Genomic DNA, 17,593 nt, shown 5'->3' with positions numbered 1-17,593 from the left:
GAAAAAAAAAATCTTCTTATTTAACTCCAGAATATGATGCCTGCTTCTGAAATACCTGACTGTTCATACAGAAAGCAATGGGTTCTTTTCAGTTTTTTACCTTTGGTGATATGAAACGAATGATGAGTATTGAAATACAAATAAATACCGCAATAGAATTTTTAAAGCTGGAATTATCATATAAATCTCAACAAAGAGATTTAAAGATGAAATTTCAAACCTATTAACTCATTAGAAAATTGAAATAGTGGGACCTTGACATTTGTGTGTGATGTCCTCAGCCTTTATTTAGACAGATATATTTTATTAGCATATTGAGTTTTGTTTAGGTTATAACAGATGTTTGGTATGTCTTGGCATTTCTGATTTATATATCCTGAGGTCTGATTTGCTTTAACCTCTTTGCAAATAAGCAGGCTATCATAATTGTGTGAACTTGTTTCGTACTACATGAAGTGTAATGGTTGAACCTGAAATGTCATGTCTACCTTTTGACTTTATTCAGCGTTATCAAACTAATATACAGATAAAACATACAAATAAGAAACTTGTAACTATAGTGTTAAGTGGTGTTCTGCATTCTCTATGCCAGGCTTCATTCTCTATGCCAATACCCAGCAGCCACGTGAAGTCAACAAGCATTTGGTTGGATACAAGTGCAGAATGGAGGTTTTGCAGTCCAGAAGAATTTGCCAAACTTCTTTGTATTTGTGGTCTAGTCTTTCAGCAGAAATTACACTGAGTGAATAGATAATGAAATTGCAGTAACCTATGGGACTACTTTACAATCAGTGCATGCCCTAAAGTATTGCTTTGTAACATCTGTTTTATACTAAATGTTGGTGTTCAAGTGAGCCTTGTTAGCTATTTGACAGTGACAGACAATGATATTTATAAAATTGTTGCAATAAATGCCGTTTTAGTCTAAGAAAATGTGTGGTATGGCATTTATAAAGGGGGAAAAAAGTCTCCATGAGATTAAGGAAGTCTCTGCTGCTGCCTATGTTAATAATTCATTCCCATGGCATGGGTTTGAATTTATTAGCCTGACTAATTCTATTTAAGTCAGTGAGGCTGGTCACATTAGCAAATTAACAGATGTGAAAAGACCACCTTTTTTTTTTTCACTATGTGAATCACGATGAAGCTGTAAGTAAAGATGGTGTCTATTTTAGCAAAGTATTAACCACATTGTCAGTTTCTGTAAGTATGTAGAATTTAGAAGGTTCCTGTGATGACCTCTGTGCTGTGTTTTTGTAACCTATTTGATACAAATATGATCAAGTTGCAATGTTACAAATTTGGGTGTTCTTTAACTGTCCTTACCGCCCTGTTCCTTGGCCAGAATGGCTTCTGAAGCAGCCAGAGCAGGCTTTTGCAAGAAAGAAGAAAAATGAAACTATATTAGAAATTGGCAACAGAGAAGAGGAAGTGCCATGATACTCAGCAAGCAAAAGCAGCTGTAGAAGTCTCTCAAACAGGGATGCTTTGATTTGTGAGATCTCTCAGGTTTGAGTAGGTATTTTAGTGCCGTTCTGGTGGACTGGGAAGAACAGTTGGTTCAGGACAAGAAATGTACTACTTTTACACTTGTGGTCTGTTTGTTGTGTTTGTACTATTATTGCAAGCCTGTAGTTGCAGGCTACAAGAAAGGATGGATCACGTGTGTGACAGCTAGTTGCGCGTTGTCCAAGCCATCATCATCAGTAGAGGCATTACATATACCAAATAGATTTAAATTATATGCTGTTTGTCTTGCAGTACGACTACTGACGGATTGGTGAGTAATTTGTCACATTTGTCACAAACCTGATGAATCCCAAACATTCTTCAATTACTGTACATCCAGCTCTTGTTCTGTGCACTCAGCTATCATGTGGGGTAACCCTGCAAGATAGTGCTCTGAATTTCGGCCATCCACAAGGTCCTACTGGTGCTCTTTTGCATGCTTTTTCCAGTGACTGAACATTTTTGTGTTGGTGCTATTGACTGCTCTGCCTTAAAACCATGCATTTCAATCCCCTTGTTAACTGAACAAGTTAACACACAGTCTTCTGTGTGAATCATCTAAGCGTCACTCTGCTGATAATTTTGTACACTTTAACTGAGATGTTGAACAAAGTTGTTTCTGCAATAAAGTCAAGCTATAATCACTGGGTGCAATAAGACATAATGTTCCCAAAGATTGGTCTTCATTTTATTTTCACCAATATTTTGGAAATGACATTTAATTTGGAGCCTTCTCATCTTAGCAGTTGAGCTGCATAAAATAGTAATTTTTTCACTAGCCCAAAATGCAAAGGTATTTGCAGATGACATAAAGATGCAAGGTTTATATCCTAAATCATTAACATTTTTTTTTCTTTGCTTCTGGTACTAGTGAAACTATAATAGTTTACATTGAGCATTTTTCATTGATCTGAAGATGGTATTACTTTGTCATTAAACTGAGGTGAATTTATGAAGTGAGATTAACCTCAACTGAAAGTTCACAAATGTTGAGTAACAGGTTAAAACTAAATAAAGTCTCTCATGAAGGGATAGTTATTTTCTAAACGCATAGGCCAGTGCTGACACCTTGTGGCTTTGTTTCTGACTTATTTCATAGCTCCATCTGGTTATGTTGGTTGTAAATAATGATTAACTTGAAGTTGATGGCATTGTCTATCTCCTCTGCTTTGTGGCTTCCTCAGTGCCCAGTATTTTGGTATCGTGTGTAAGACAGCTTGGAACTTTGGTCTGTGTTGACAGCGTATCGAGTGAAAAAAGAGCTAGGGGTGTCTCTGACCTCTTGAACAGGACCTGAAAGGTGTCAGTTCAGAGCACAAAATCATGGGTGATAGTGCAGAAGAAGACAGAAGTTACCAGTTTATCTTTTACCAATTAATACCTGATTTTATACTTCCCTCAACATAGGAGAGTACTTATGACATGTACTTTTAGGTACCTACATATTTTCTCCACTGATGTAAAAGCATTCTTTTGCTGCCCTCTTCACCCCTGAAGAATACAGGAAAAATACAATCAAAGAGACTGTTACAGAATTTGTCAGTATAAAGACCTGAGATGTGCTACTTATCTTTGACTATAAAAATGCCTAAATCAAATGTATCAGTGCAAGTTATACCTAAATGGGCATCTAATATAAAATCTCTTATTATTTCAAGTTTTAAACAAATCCAGCTGTTAAGCTGCTATTTGAAATCTGCTGTGGAATTAAGCTTTAGAGGCTGGGTTGTGTCTTGTGAAGATCACACATCCTCCCTCAGCTGTCAAAGAGATTCAGAGATTGTTTTCTGATGTTTATGGGTCATGTCCCTGTTCTTAAGTGATCCTGTTGTGGTGATACATGAATTAGAAATCTTCATTTTATTGCATTGTTGTTTTTTTTCTTTCTAATATATTTAGTTGTTTATAATGGATGGTGAAAAATATGTTTATGGAAAGGTCTTAAACAGTAGGGACCAGATCCTTGGCTTATATAAATCAATATTTATAGCTTCACTTAAATCAAGGAGATGACATAAATTTCTGTTTCTGCAGAATATGACCGAGTCTGTTAAGAAAAATTAAGAAACTAGTAAGGATATACCTATGAAGATTTGATTTGCTGGCATCTCTGTTTAGCTAACAGGATTAGAGCTCTCCACTCTCCCCTCATGTAAATCTTAATTGACACTTGCTAATTGAACTTTAATGCAATAAAGCTACTGTGATTAGCCATTAGAGCTTGGCTTCTGAACTAAAGAGAAAAGTTCAGGTAATAATGCATTCTTGTTACCTACTTCAGCACCCTGCCAGGAGGCAGATCTATCTGATCAAAGAGCAGTGAGTGACAGTATCAGTTTAAGGTTCAATAAAAGCTTCTCATATGGACAACTGCTTGTAATCATCTCATTACCATCAGGATCAAACAAAGTGCCTGTAGGTTTATAAGTGCTTTCATGGCATGAAATTAAAGTACTTTGTTGAACCTACATGTGATCTATTCAGCAAAGGGAAAACAAGGAGCTGCAGGAGCTCAGGGGAACCTTTGCAAGTGTGAACTTCTGTGTAACTGGCAGGAAAGGCTTTGCATGGACAAGTCAGGACTGCAAAACCTAAAAAAACTGGCTTGGGCCCAGCTCTACCTACAGCTTCAGGATTGCAGCATCGTCACAGGAAGTGTGTGGAAAACCACTACCTTTCACCCTTAGTATTATGATAGGGATAGGTCTTATCTAGCCATTGTCTTGGTATTCCTCTGCATTTAAAAGCTAGGTCTGAATAGGGGTGTTCCCACTTTACAAGTTAGACAGTTGTGCACAGGATAATTTTAGCTTTTTAACATCTCCATCATGCAAGAAATGCTCCACTAAAGTCCTAGTGAACTCCAGTCTAGCGTGAAGTTACATAAGGTTAAATGTGCATGTAAATTAAAAAAAATACAGGCATTTGATTATTTTCTTCTTTTTTTTAAATATTTGTACACTTTTTATATGTTTAGTGGTATGTGATCTCTTTATTATGATGTACATGATATGCTCTATCTCCTTGAAAATAAAGATCACTCTGAGGGTTTTATGGAGCATTACCAATAGCTTTAGTACCTGCTGAGGGGTAGTCTTAAGCCATGGAAGGAAAACTGTTTGGGAAGCACAGTGCCAGCATTGAGCTAGTTCAAATGTCGTTGATTTCCTCCCTTGCAAAACTTGCTCAGACCAAGTGTATTTATTACAGATGCATTTAGACCATCTATAAAATGTTAGCAGTTGCCTTCATGCCTGGACTCAGGCGTGTGGTGTATGCTAGCTGAAGGAAATTAGCTGCTCTCTAGATTATTTGCAAATAGCATTTGATGCTATGCAGTGTCATAAACATCAGGTCCAAAATACTAGATGGAGCAACTACTTCTTCAGTGGGCCTGACTGCCAGGAAAAGAGCAGATGCTTCCTCGTTAAATAATTTGTTGCCAGACGTGTTCACACAAGACAAAATCCTCCAGCTTGCCTAACCAGTCTTGCTCTCCACCATGCAATGACACTTCAGATCTCCGACTTTGTTCCGTTCCCCGAGACCAGAGCAGCAGTAGTGAGAGGAGTATTCATCGCAGCAGGACGGAGCTGCACTTCTGGGATGTCACAAGCTGCTGGGCTCTTCCATGCTGCAGCCTTTGGCCGCCTTCTTCAGCGAACGCCATGAAGGCGCTGAGCAGGCTCGGCCCGCGCTTGGCGGTGTCTGAGTGGGGTCAGGGACCCCGAACGGCCCCGCAGGTCCTGCCGGGGGATGAGAGCGCGGCCGCCGCTCTCCCGAAGCAGAACTACATTTCCCAGCTCGCTTCTCGGTCGGCACCGCCCCTTTCCCGCCGGGCTGGGCGCACGCCCGGAGCCGCGCGGCGGCGGCGACACTACTGCCCGGGGCTCCTACGCGCCCTCGGGCACGACCGCCCCGGCAGCCCCGGCCCCGCTCCGCGCCCGCCGCGCCCGTGTCCGCCATGGCTGACAGCGCAGAGCCCGCGGCTCCGGACGCCGGTCCCGCCGCGGCTCCGGACGCCGGTCCGGACGCAAGTCCCGCCGCGGCTCCGGACGCCGGTCCCGCCGCGGCCCCTCCGGGCTCGCCGGCGCGCGAGCGGCGGGCGGGCGGCTCCCCCGGCGCGGCCGTGCCGCGGCTGCCGCTGGGCGGCCCGGGCGGGGCGGCGGGGATGTCGCTGCCGCGGCTGGAGAAGCCGATCAAGCAGGCCTTCTACAACACCGGGGCGCTGCTGTTCGCGGGGCTGTGCTGCGGCGCCGCCGTGCTCGTGTACTTCATCCTGGAGGCGTTCCTGCGGCCGCTGCTCTGGGCCGTGCTCTGCGGCACCTTCCTGCACCCCTTCAAGACCTCTCTGACGGCGCTGGGGCGGCGCTGGCTCGGCCGCCTGCACCGCTCCCGCACCCCGGTACTGCTGGCCGCCCTCCTCCTGCCCATCTGCTTCGCCGACTACGGCGTGGAGGCGCTGGGCGAGCAGGTGCTGCGGCGGCGGCGGCTCCTGCTGCTGCTGGGCGCCGGGGGGCCGCTGCTCTACGGGCTCTACTGCCTGGGCAGCTCCCTGGGCGTGCAGGTGCTGCTGGCACAGGCCGCCTGCATCATCTGCCAGGGGCTCGACTACTTCAGCAGCCAGTGGGTGAGTGAGTGAGTGAGTGAGTGAGTGTCGGTGTTCCGCGGCCACGCTTTAGGCATGCCCCGCTTCTGGAGATGCTGTTAAGTCAGAGGTGATTCAGACGAGTTCTTGGGCAAACACCCAGGCTTGTTGAGGACAAAGGTGTGTATTAAAGTGTTGTGAAATAGCAGCACTCCACAAGTGACCCGGGGTGAGGGAAGGCACCTTAAGGCTTTTTTTTTGTCAGTGTACTGTGTAGGGTTTTCTTTTTCTTTACAGAGTATCAAACAGTGCAAACTCAATTTGAACGTTAAAAAGTAAAGCTGTTTCACTTACAGATGTTACTGGTGGTAACAATCCTGGTAAACTACTTTTCCCTGTGTTTCGTTCAGTGGGTAGGATAGTTAGAACTTCTGGCAGAATTCTTCTACACTTCATTAGTTATAGCAACGGAAAATACAAAAAGTACTACATATCAGAAGCAAGTGGATGTGTGAAAGATCAGAAGATCAGTAAGTTATACTCTTGTTAAATACTGATTTGCAACTAGCATACTCAGATTTCTTATTGTCAAAGACTTTTCAAAAGCTGCTCTATTTTTTAAACAATCAAAGTCTGCCCTTTCCCTGGGTAACAGTGTTCCTGAATGGACTGGCAGAGGATATTTTGACAGACTACCTCTAGTGTGAATAGAATGGACAGGAGAATATGTTTAGCCTCTTGAAAGTAAACACTGGAGGAAAAGATTTTCTTGACTTTATTTGGTGCTGGAAGATGTCAGAGGACATGTGTTCCTGGTCCGTTTTGTCCTCAGAAGTATAATTAGGACTGCGTAGACAGAGATGCATTCTCTCTTTAGAAAGAGGCAAGATACTACCATGCTTACTTTCAGCTGAGTAGTAGGAGAATTAAAGCACGGCCTGGTACTAGTGGGGAGCTTTGACTTGTTGCCACACAATTTGCTTGGTAAGCTTAAGATTTTTTTTTAAGAACTTTGCGCTAACCTCTTTGCTTTATTTTTAATAAATCTGTAATATTGCTGCACTAACTGAGTTGGTTAAGGCATATTTTTATTAAAAGTTTGTTAATTAAGCAGTACTTAATACTGTGTAAATATAAGGGTACTGAAGGAAGCTGCACTTACTTGAACTTATAACTGTGGCTGTAATGCACTGCTGGATATCTGTGCCTGCTCAGTGCAACCTTGTTTAGCAGTCTCTGATCCTTCTGGTTGGCACTGGTGTTTCTGATTTAACACTTGTGTTTGTTGAACTGTGGTAGGATTTTAACTGCACAAAACATAGTAAGCTCCCAGAACTCTTCAGACTTGAGTTTCTTGCGAAGATTTTGGCTTTGTGTCAAGGTAACTGATCACAGATCTCCTTAAGCAAACCAGTTTCTTTCTAAGCAATCTGTCTGTGTCTCTTTCTGGGGCTTTTTAGGAGGAAAAAATTGTGGGCTTTCCTTTGTGAATAACTGCAACTTGGTCTGGCATCATCTGTACACTTTGCGGTGTTTTCTTAGTCCAGTTTTTGAATTTTGCAGTTGCTTGCCTTGGCCAGATCTGTAACAGGATAATTTAATTTTATCCATGCTGCTGAGGAGCCCTGAGCTGGATCAGTTAATAGTGTCAGTTTTAACTTCAGTTAAACATTTTTAAGCCCTTTAATTGCCGTGTTATATTGCGGGACTCTATTCGCATGCTTATGTTCTGCTTGTTAGCTGCACAGGGATTTGGGATATTAAGAGTTGGTTTCTCCATTGTACTGGTCTCTGGGCTCTGAATGCTCCATGGTTCCTTCTGTATGCATGATTGTCTTCTCCCATTCTGATTCCCTCTCCTGTACTAGAGAAGTGAGTGGATGCCTATTGTTAAAATTATGGGGATTTGGAATACTGATTTGTTATTCTGTAACTAAAGGTATTTTTATGGTATCTACTACTAATACTGAGACAGAAATTCTCCTCTTAAGTTCTAGAAAAAACAAAGTTCTTCAAATGCAGTAGTTGCGTGTGACAATGACGTGGTAAGGTGAATCTTGGCACCAGTATGTTAAAGAGCTTTCCTGTCTCACTGTCCTCAAATCTGGCAAAACCATTCATGGCGTTGATGAGTCAAGATTCAGAAGTGCCTGTATTCCCATCTGAGGTTCTTAAGTCACACCTGCAGTTCAGGAATTTGAGTACCTCCATGTTTGGATTGTTTGATAGCTGATTGCAAAACACTGCATTTGAAGAACAAGTTTAGGATCTTAGGCTGGTCTACAAGCATCATGTTCCCATGGTCTCCTTTTCTTTCCCTTCAGGCTTTATAATCTTTGAAGAAGATAGCTTAAAAAATGCGGTTGGCTGCTGGGCCTTAAATTAGAGGATGGTTAAAAATTCCAAATTAGTTCCTTGTTCTGGCTTCAGACTTCTCTTGGTTATTTGCAGAATTCTTATGCAGAGGGCCCTGCACAAACAGCATTTCATATTATAGGGAAGGGGAATGTTTTTCCCTATAGTTTTTTTCTTGGAAAGGATGGGCGTTTGTCCCATAGTGGACTGAATACAGTCCTACATGCTTTTGGGCTGCAGCAATTTCACTAGTTTTGCAGGAGCTACGCCTAGGACCAGCACTATATCTAAAAACCAATTTCTTTTGCTTTGAAGAGGCAAAAGGCTAATATATATCCGATGCCAGCTATTCATTATATTTTCTTCTTTTTTTTAGAAGAAGAATTTACATGTTCATATTTATTTGGAAAATGGGTTGTTTGTAGATCCCAGCAGATGCAAAGAATTACACAGCTGCTCTATTTTGGCTCTGAGGTTCATCTTAGTAAATTAAATTTGATGCAGAATTTTCTGTAGTGAACTTGATTACAGGGCTGTTGAAATCTTTCTCTCTGGCCAGTCCTTTGATTTGTCGCAGGTTATTGGTCAGGCTCACAACTGCATAGTCACATGTGTGTGTCAGTGTATTTTTTTTGTCTCTGACTGTACTAGGTATAACTAGGTATAATGAGGTATAGGGTGTTGTTCTGGGGGTTTCCAAGCAGTTAGAGCACTTAATCAATCTTACCCAGGTGCTGGGCGCATCTGGAAACACCATTGCCTACCATTGCCATGACTGCTGTATTGGAATATTGTCTGAGTACACGTTACCTATTTTTTCTGGTGTACTGTCTGCTTCCCATCAGGGATTCTGTGAAAGACATCCACCAGGGAAACCTTTGTTTGTGTTGGCACTAAATGTCAGCAGTCCCCAAGCAGCCCTTGTAGACTGAAATTTTCCAAGCAAGCATCCTTCCTGGCAAACACTTTGGGTCCCATGCTCTGAGATATTTGTCTTCCACAGTCCTATTGAATGTCAGCTGTGGGGGAAAAAAAAATAAATCTATGTTTTATCAAGTTCGCATGATGGGGCAGTTTCTCTTCTAGTGAAGGAAAGGGCACGGCACAGTTCTGATTTTTAATGTGCATACAATTTCTATTTCTTTGAGGGTTTAGGGTTGGGGGGCTTTATTTTTCTTCCCTTTCTTCTTAGAGCAGGCTTGCAGGTTTCTAAAACTTGCCCACCATAAAAACCCCCCAAAACCAAAACAAACATTTTAACAAGCTCTTAAGCATTCTTTCTGCTGTTTATAATCCTTTATCATTATGATATCCTGGGGTGTAAATCATAAGGCAAGTACTGACTGTAAACACATCTTACCAAGACCACAGCTTTTGGTTTGTTTTCACAACTTTGCTTGGGTAGAGATAAACTACCCAACTACTGTATAGAGACTACATGTGGCCTGTTTGAAAACAAGATGAGGAGAGGCAGGGGAAGTCTGGGATGTTGATAGTGTTTTCTTTTCTACTGTTGTTTTTCACTTCAACACCCAACCTCAGTTTTGGAAGACCCTACAGTGAGATTGCTCTCTTGGAGAGGCTAAGGAGCTTGTTCTGTTTTATATGCAGGAACTACAGTCTCAAAGCTGGCACTAACCTAAAGCCTAATGATATGTGCTACATAATATTAGTTATTTTTTTGTATTTATATGTATTGATTGAACACAGTGATGTTTCTTTTTCCATCACCTCTGAAAAGAATGAACATTATGGCACTCTCCAGCAAAATTATAACTCTGCTCTATTAACAAAAGAAGAAGGTGAAGAAATTGTGTGTGTTGAAGAGCCATCTCTCGCAAAAGTGTTACCTTGAAATATGTCAGAGGAGTGGTGCTCTGTCTGCAGAGCATACATATATGTATGCATATATATGCATATACAGCATACCATATGCCTGAGAAGCCACATGAATTTGATGTGCTCTGGGAAACATCTTCTTGCAAGAGAATCTTGATAAATTTGATTTCTGAATACCATTTTTATTTCAAGTTTCTCATGAGTAGCTTTTGTATTAAGACAGGAAAAATGAACTAAAGGGGAGGTATTTTCAACATCTATTGGTGCAGTCTTCTGGATATCTTAGATTTAATGTTTATTTTTCTTAAATTCAGTGTAGGAAATGTCGCAGGATACATTGACAGTCATTTTTAGCCCATGTGTGGCAGTGTTGATTTTGAGGGTCAGTTTCCCCCTGCCCCAGGGTTCTAGTTATAAGTTCATAATTTCATCTCTTCAAAAAGGGGTGATCTCACTAAACACCATGTTTCAGTTTCATCTGGTTTAGTAGTCTGTATGTTTTAATGCCAGAAATACCAACGTGGATATATGTCACATTTGAGGGTTCTAGAAGAAACAGAATGGGCACACTGTTCTAGTCCTTTGGACAAGGAATAACTTATTTGTGTCCACTTTGAACCTGCTTTAGGTAAATGACGGCTTCCTAAGTAAAGAAAGGAGGGGGTTGTCTTTGCCCTGAAAAATAAGTCCTACATGCATGATTAGTTGGAGCTTGGGTATTTTCTTACATGTTTGATAAAGGCTGTCTCCATGCTAGGACAGGCAGTTACTCTTATTCTGCCGGACTCTGCACATTACGGGATGTTTCCTCCTGTGTGCTAATGAAAATGCACTTAAGCTATGTTAATTTTGGTTCTGGAAACTGGAGTCAAAATGACATTTTCATAATTTATCACCTGCCTCATTATATTTTATATTGTTTAGAAAACTATTTTCAAATGAACAGGGAGATAAAGAAAACACTGTGATATTTTTCAAAGGAAAACAGCTTTTAGCAGTGCATTTAATGTCTTTTCTGGCTTCATTTTTCAAGTCCAACACCCTTCTGCTCAGCTTTTGTGGTAGGTTCATTGTCCTTTGTCACCACTGAGGAGGGTGATGTAGAAAACTGGTGTCATAAGATCACCTCTTTAAACCATCTTTACTCTGCAGCACTGTTTTAAAAGTTTACAAAAATGCCGTGTTAATGCTTGGTCAATGTTTTTAATGATTTTTTTATTTTGAGAAAAACTAATGAAAATCTCTATTTCCAAATGAAAATTTTGTTTTAAAATATTAAAGGTAAAGGGAACTGATGAGGTAGTTTGGCCTTTTTTTTGTTCTTGTTCAAAACACTGAGACTGGAAAATAGAAAGCAATTTGAATTAGATCTGTAGTTCCATCAAACAGTTTTAAATTTAAAGTTCAGTTAAAATCCCTCAAACAAACCAAAACATAAACCAAATTCTGAAAAACTATCAGGGAAGGAGCAGCCAGTGAAAAAAAATCATTTCAAAATGGCCAGGTGAGAGGCTAGAGCTGCAGTTAGAAGAGGAAGGAGTTCAGATACTCAGTTTTGTAGGTGCTGACTTGTTAAAAACTGAAAAATTTTGGCAGGTTGGCAGGGCATGTATTAAAAGAAGTAACTGTTGGTTCATCTTCTCAGTCTTCACTGTTGTGTTTATGGGGTTATGTTATGTTTGTGGGGTGGTTCATAAATCACACCATATGCCTGAGAAGGCACATGAAGCAGGTGGGAAATGTATTTGCTGCTGGATGTTGAGTTGTTGGGGCAACATTCCAAGGAAGACTAAATCATTCCAACAGCTTTGCTATCTTCTGCAGTAAGAAGCTCTTCTTGCTTATTCCACTTCTGACATATGCTTCTTTTGCTCTGTTGTTGGTGCCTGTCATATTTCTGTGAGCCTGTTTTGCTATAACTGAATTACACGTAGTTTTTTATGAGCTTAGGGGGCTTGAGCTGGCTGGATGAATGTTGAAGCTGTTGTGCAGAGGAGGTGGGACTGCCCAGCTGGCATTAGGAGACAATGAATTGCCACTTTCAGTAGTAGTGAGTTATTGAATGCACTCATCTGCAAAACCTTCTCCACAGAGGTTAACTTGTTGATAGGAAAAAAAGAGGGAACTGTGTAAATAAAGATTTTACTCTCTAACATAAATCAGTATAAGTGTTGTCAAAAGCTGAGTAGTCAGAGTTTGTTCTTGAGAAATGAGGCCAAAGCCAAAAGAGTGGCTCAGATTTTCAAATCCTTCAACTTTAACAGGAAGGGGAAGCAAACTTTCAGTAATGTTGATGGTAGTTCATGCTGATAAATACTTGACTTTCCAGCACTGAAATTTCAAAGAAAAATCACTAAAGCAGATGCTTGTGTTTAACATAAAAGCTGCATCTTTCTATGGTGTAATTTTGTCTCCACTTGGCAGTTTAAAGAGAACTGAAGCCCTTCATAGTTGCCTTAGACGCCTCTAAATCTGCCTCTTAAATTTTACCACTTTAATATAGAAATGAATGCTAAAATCCCAAGAAGCTACTCTATGGTCTTAGCATTATTTATTCAGAAAAGTGGGCAGTTTTACATGTCTAAAGGCAAAGCGGCACATTGTTCAGTTTGTGAGAGATGCTACAAAATGCAGAGGAGTTGTGAAAAATGAGGTGATTTCTGTCTGTTAAGACAACAAAGGCAGGGGAAGAAAAAAGGGCAGTTTTCAGGATTAAACTATCCCAAAGTTGTTACATATGGAAGTTGTGCATGTCTGTGAATAATAATCGTGATTGAGTAGTGATTTAAAATCTCAGAATACGTGGTGAAAGTTAGGCATCTGCGGCTGATTTCATCTTGATAAATAGTTGATGATAGTTAATGCATTCTGCAAAATCTGAAGTGCATGTATTAATTACCTGGTTAACTGTACACTCTTACAAATCAATAATTTTGGCTTAGCATGGAATCTTATCAATCACAGTTTCAGTGCAATAATTGCAATAGCTTAATTTTAGTGAAAGTAGACAGTCTTTCATTCTTTTTTTTCAATTATGTCAGTTCTTGAGAATGACATATAATAGTAGAGAGGCTGTTAATATTCTCTAAGCTTTTCAAGCCAAAATCTTTGGATACCATCCAGAAAAACAATGGGAAGGATTATGTAACATGCTTTTAAAGGGTTAAGGAAAAAAAAAAAAGTATGCTGTTGCCAAGTTGGTATGGGATGAAATCCTAGTCCATGTCAATTTAAGTTAATTTGCTTTGTCAGTTGTTTTCAGCTATGAATTGTTGGAAGTAGGCTACCCTAGTTCCTGTGCACTGGTTCTTGCAGTGTAGGGATGTGCTTGGCCATAATATTAACCAATAAAGACCTGATTATTCCATGGTGTCACTGAAATTAAACAGATTGCCCCAGCCAGTTGACTACACAGTTCTTTTTACAGGGCCTCAGGAAGGTTATTGTTTATCTCTGAAACAGTGACTGGTTTACTTAAAAGTAAGCTATTTTTCCCTATTCAGTAGAAATAAATACTTTTACTTGGGTCATTTGCTAAGCTTTTAGAAGAGGGAACTGATTAATTATTTTAACTTCAAACACAAAAAATTATTAAATATCTAAGCCCCATAAGGTTTAGTTACATGCATGGCTAAAAGCAGTGCAATGTGTTTTGCTTTGTTGGCTGTTAAACATAGGCTTATACCCTGTTAGCCTCCTGCTTTTGGCTTGTGTTTAAACAGAAAGCTTAAATTAGTGAATGTACTGAGTCTCCTGTTTGTAGTTTATCATAAAATTTAAAAGCTAAAGGGAAAATTGGCTTGGAGCGGGAACATTCATCATATGAAGATGGTGTGCAGCTGATGTTAGGGAGTAGGATAGTATCTTTGTGATGAGTTATCTCTTACAATTAGAGCTATGCTGTAAAGTGCCTTATAAGTGAATTTATGTTTCAAACCTATGCTGTTAAAGGAGTGCTACTGTGCATTTCTGGTAAAAAAATTTGTTTGTTTGTGACTTTAGTCTTCGTGTCCATGGGTTGTGTTAGTTTTAGACATTTATTTTGAGTCCACACTTGGCCATAAGCATTATGGAGCTCTGTTGATGCGGAACTGGAGATAAGTGAAAAGTTGGAACAATCTGCTTAGATGAGAAGTATTAGTGTGTAAAGGGTAGGTATACCTTTTTTCATGTATCTTAAGTGATTTTAAATTACCTTGCAGATGCGATCATTCCCTCTGAAGTTATCAGGAACCATCAATCAACTGCTTTTCTGCTCAATTCAGTACAGCTAAGATTTCCTCTCCAGCAATTAGATACGTGGCAGTAGTCACACAAGCCTGCTTTTCACAAGGACTGTTGCGTTTTCAGCGTGGGTTGTATAGTGCAGAGTAGAGGTGAAAACTCTTCTGGTGTGTTTTGCCTAATTATTGTTTCGTGTCTCTCTCTGTGCATTCTTCCTTCTTACAGTGATGTCTGATTCAGCAAATGCTCTTAATAGAAATTCTGTTCAAACTTCATTTGGATTTATGGATTTATAAGTATAAATTTGAAGGTGTACTTCAAATGGTGATGGATAGGGAATGTTCATTGAATTTGAGCCAGAAATACCTTTAGTTATTTAAGAATGAAACACTAGGTTTTAATCTTTACAGGTTTTCATACTACTTTTACTTCACATTCTCTCCTGAGTAGCAACTTTTCACCTCCTGTTACCTCTTCTGTTTCTGCTTCCTTCTTCTTTCTTTTCAGCATTTTCAAGTTCAAATTCATCATCTCAAGGTTCTTAACTGCAAATCTGTATTGTGATTTATCTGATGAGTAGTAGAAGGCAGTTAGAAGCAGCAAACCCAAACTGTCACTGACGTCTTGCCATCCTTCCTTTTTTTAGTTAAAAAAATGAAAGAAATATGTGTCACACATCCTATAAAGGCATGCGTTTTGTGAACCAACACCACGGAGAAACAGCAGTTTTTGTTATGCTTCCTGATGACTTCTTTGGCTTAAGCTCCCTTTTTTCTCTTTGGACTGAAACACCGGAGCTGGCAAACTGTTCTGTGCAGGAATGAGTGCAGCTGTGCTGGCCAGCTCGGTCTCCCCGTGGCCACACAGGTGCTGTTGATGAACTCATATAATTAACTGAAATGTGGGCTTCTTAAAGATTTGCAAGCTGACTTCAGTTCTCTGTCTATGGCAGTTACGGGTGCGTGCATGAGTGTACACACATACATGAGTACAGTAGAGCTCTCTTTTGATGTATTGTGTATCTTTTTCTTAAAGATATGGACACTGGTAGTTGGTTACTTGCTGATGGTTTCATTCAAGTGGAATATAAGCACTGAACGTTACTTAAAAGCAGTGTCTGTTCCTGTCTGGATTATGCTGCTCTTTCATTTAGGTGAGTAACAAGAACGTTACTATTCTGATAACTGAGGGTTCTGTCAACAGAGGTCCCCGCTTGCTCTTCTGCTATATTTGTGGAACAGAGTCTTAGGTGAAATGTAAACTGTTTTGTCTGCTCAGTCATCCTGGCTGCATCTGTCCAGAAGGGAGCATTGAAGTAGGGAATGGGAAGGTATCAAGATGCTGAGCAATACCTTCCACTCCTCATGCCTAATTTGTACTTCTCATGGTTTTCTCTTATTTGGTTCACAGACGAGGTACTTCTTGACAGTGAGGAAGGGCTGGGGTCACATGAGGCTGTCTTTAGACTTTAATTTGTGATATTTTATTGACAGCCCGCCATTAACCAAGTCAGACATACTATTAAACGCAAAATGCATTTAATAGTAGTAACAGAAGCAAAAAAAAATAAATTCTATCAGTATACAACAAGCATATCATAATGATATCACCAGTATAAAATACATTGGCCAGTGATCTATATAATCTGTTTACACAAATATAAGATTATAGTTATCTTCTAGACTTAGGTTGCACATTTAATATAATAGATTCTCAGAGTTTGCGGTGGAAGGATCATGCAATTAATATAAGACTACCATGATAGAAGGTTTCACAGTGTACCTCATTATTTACTTTAGCAGCAGATCTCAAGGGTTGTTCTGACCATGTGGGGATGCTTCCCTGAGGTTTAAGCTGTATGTAGTGGCTTTGCATTTGCTTAAATTTTGAGAGTCTTGTATTTACTGGAAGTACAGGCTGAATAGGGAAAATTCAAGAAAAATCCCTTTCAGTGGAGACCTAACATAAATGCACACTTCTGGGGGGAGCTTGACTTTTCTCTGATATTGAAAATGCTTTAATTTTGTGTGTATTTTCATGTGATTTTGAATGTTGTTTTCAAAATGGTTCTCTATATCAACATACTGTCACTGAAGTTGGAAGAGTTAACAATTTGGTTTGTTCATTGAGAAACTTGTTCATGTTTGTTTTCTGTTTTCCCTTTTCTTTAATGCAGAAAGCCTGTTTATGACTTCTTTGTTTTTTGGTTGATGGTGCTGCCTTTCTTGGTTTTGCTAAATGTAGTGTTTGTTAATAGTGTCATTTTTCTTGTAAAAAAAATCCCAATACTGTATCTTTCAGCTTCTGTGGCAGGTTCCTGGAGAATTCCTGTATTTCTGGTTATAGTTGTTCTGATGACAGTAGGCATGTTGCATGAACAGCAGAATGGAAAGGAGTCTTCTGGTAAGGAGAAGTCACCGTTTCTTTTATTGTTGGAGGCAAAAGATCACTTAAGTCATGTGAAATAATCTGGACTGTATCCCTGTAAATTCAGTAGCATATGGATTGCAAGAATTTACTCTAGGATGTTCAGTGTGTTGTAATGTGGTTTAATCATGCTGAAGTGAAGCTTGGATTCTTTACCGAAGATTACTGCAGTGGACTGATGTTTCTTTTCCAGGGTAAAGTAGCAACTCATTATTTAGCCAAATTCCTTGAGTTCATAGATTTCAATATGTAGTTCCAAGCATGAGGGTAGCCAATGACATTTGAAATCTGAGGCTAATTTAGAAAGAAATGAGCGGTGTGGGTTTAGTAGATCCTGTTGTACTGGGTATGAGAGAAACCAAGACAATTTCTTCCAGCAAGTTTCCAATATCCAGTCATTTGTTTTTAAAACAATTTGTTAAAAATATGTTTTGTGTTGAGATTTTGAGAAGAATAGTTTTTCCTGTTGCAAGTGAGTTTTGAAAAAAACAAAGGCATTGTATATTCCTGATGAAGGAAACCTTTTTCCTGCCTGGCTGTTTTAGTTGGTTAGTAAGGTTGATTAATTGGTATAAATTTTTTTTTAATAATCAGACTGCCAGCAACTGTGAATGTGTTGGTTGGTAGCAATACATTATCAAGAAAAGCACT

The 17,593-nt window shown here is 39.9% G+C and overlaps 1 protein-coding gene across 2 annotated transcripts in view; it reads left to right on the top strand.

Moving 5' to 3' along the window:
- The first annotated feature begins 5,589 nt into the window (after positions 1-5,589).
- The window catches only part of TMEM245 (transmembrane protein 245), an 83,928-nt gene continuing 71,924 nt past the window's right edge, over positions 5,590-17,593 (top strand). Inside the window, exons 1-3 of one of the 2 annotated variants that reach the window (XM_058831205.1) lie at positions 5,590-6,139; positions 15,551-15,668; positions 16,817-16,918. In XM_058831205.1, the coding sequence (XP_058687188.1) occupies positions 5,681-6,139; positions 15,551-15,668; positions 16,817-16,918 (679 nt within the window). In that variant the 5' untranslated portion in view covers positions 5,590-5,680. The remainder of the gene's footprint in view (positions 6,140-15,550; positions 15,669-16,816; positions 16,919-17,593) is intronic. The other variant, XM_058831203.1, reaches the window with a different exon arrangement.

Source organism: Poecile atricapillus, chromosome 2, assembly GCF_030490865.1.
Source record: "Poecile atricapillus isolate bPoeAtr1 chromosome 2, bPoeAtr1.hap1, whole genome shotgun sequence".
NCBI lineage: Eukaryota > Metazoa > Chordata > Aves > Passeriformes > Paridae > Poecile > Poecile atricapillus.
This window is presented reverse-complemented; position numbering and strand designations above follow the sequence as displayed.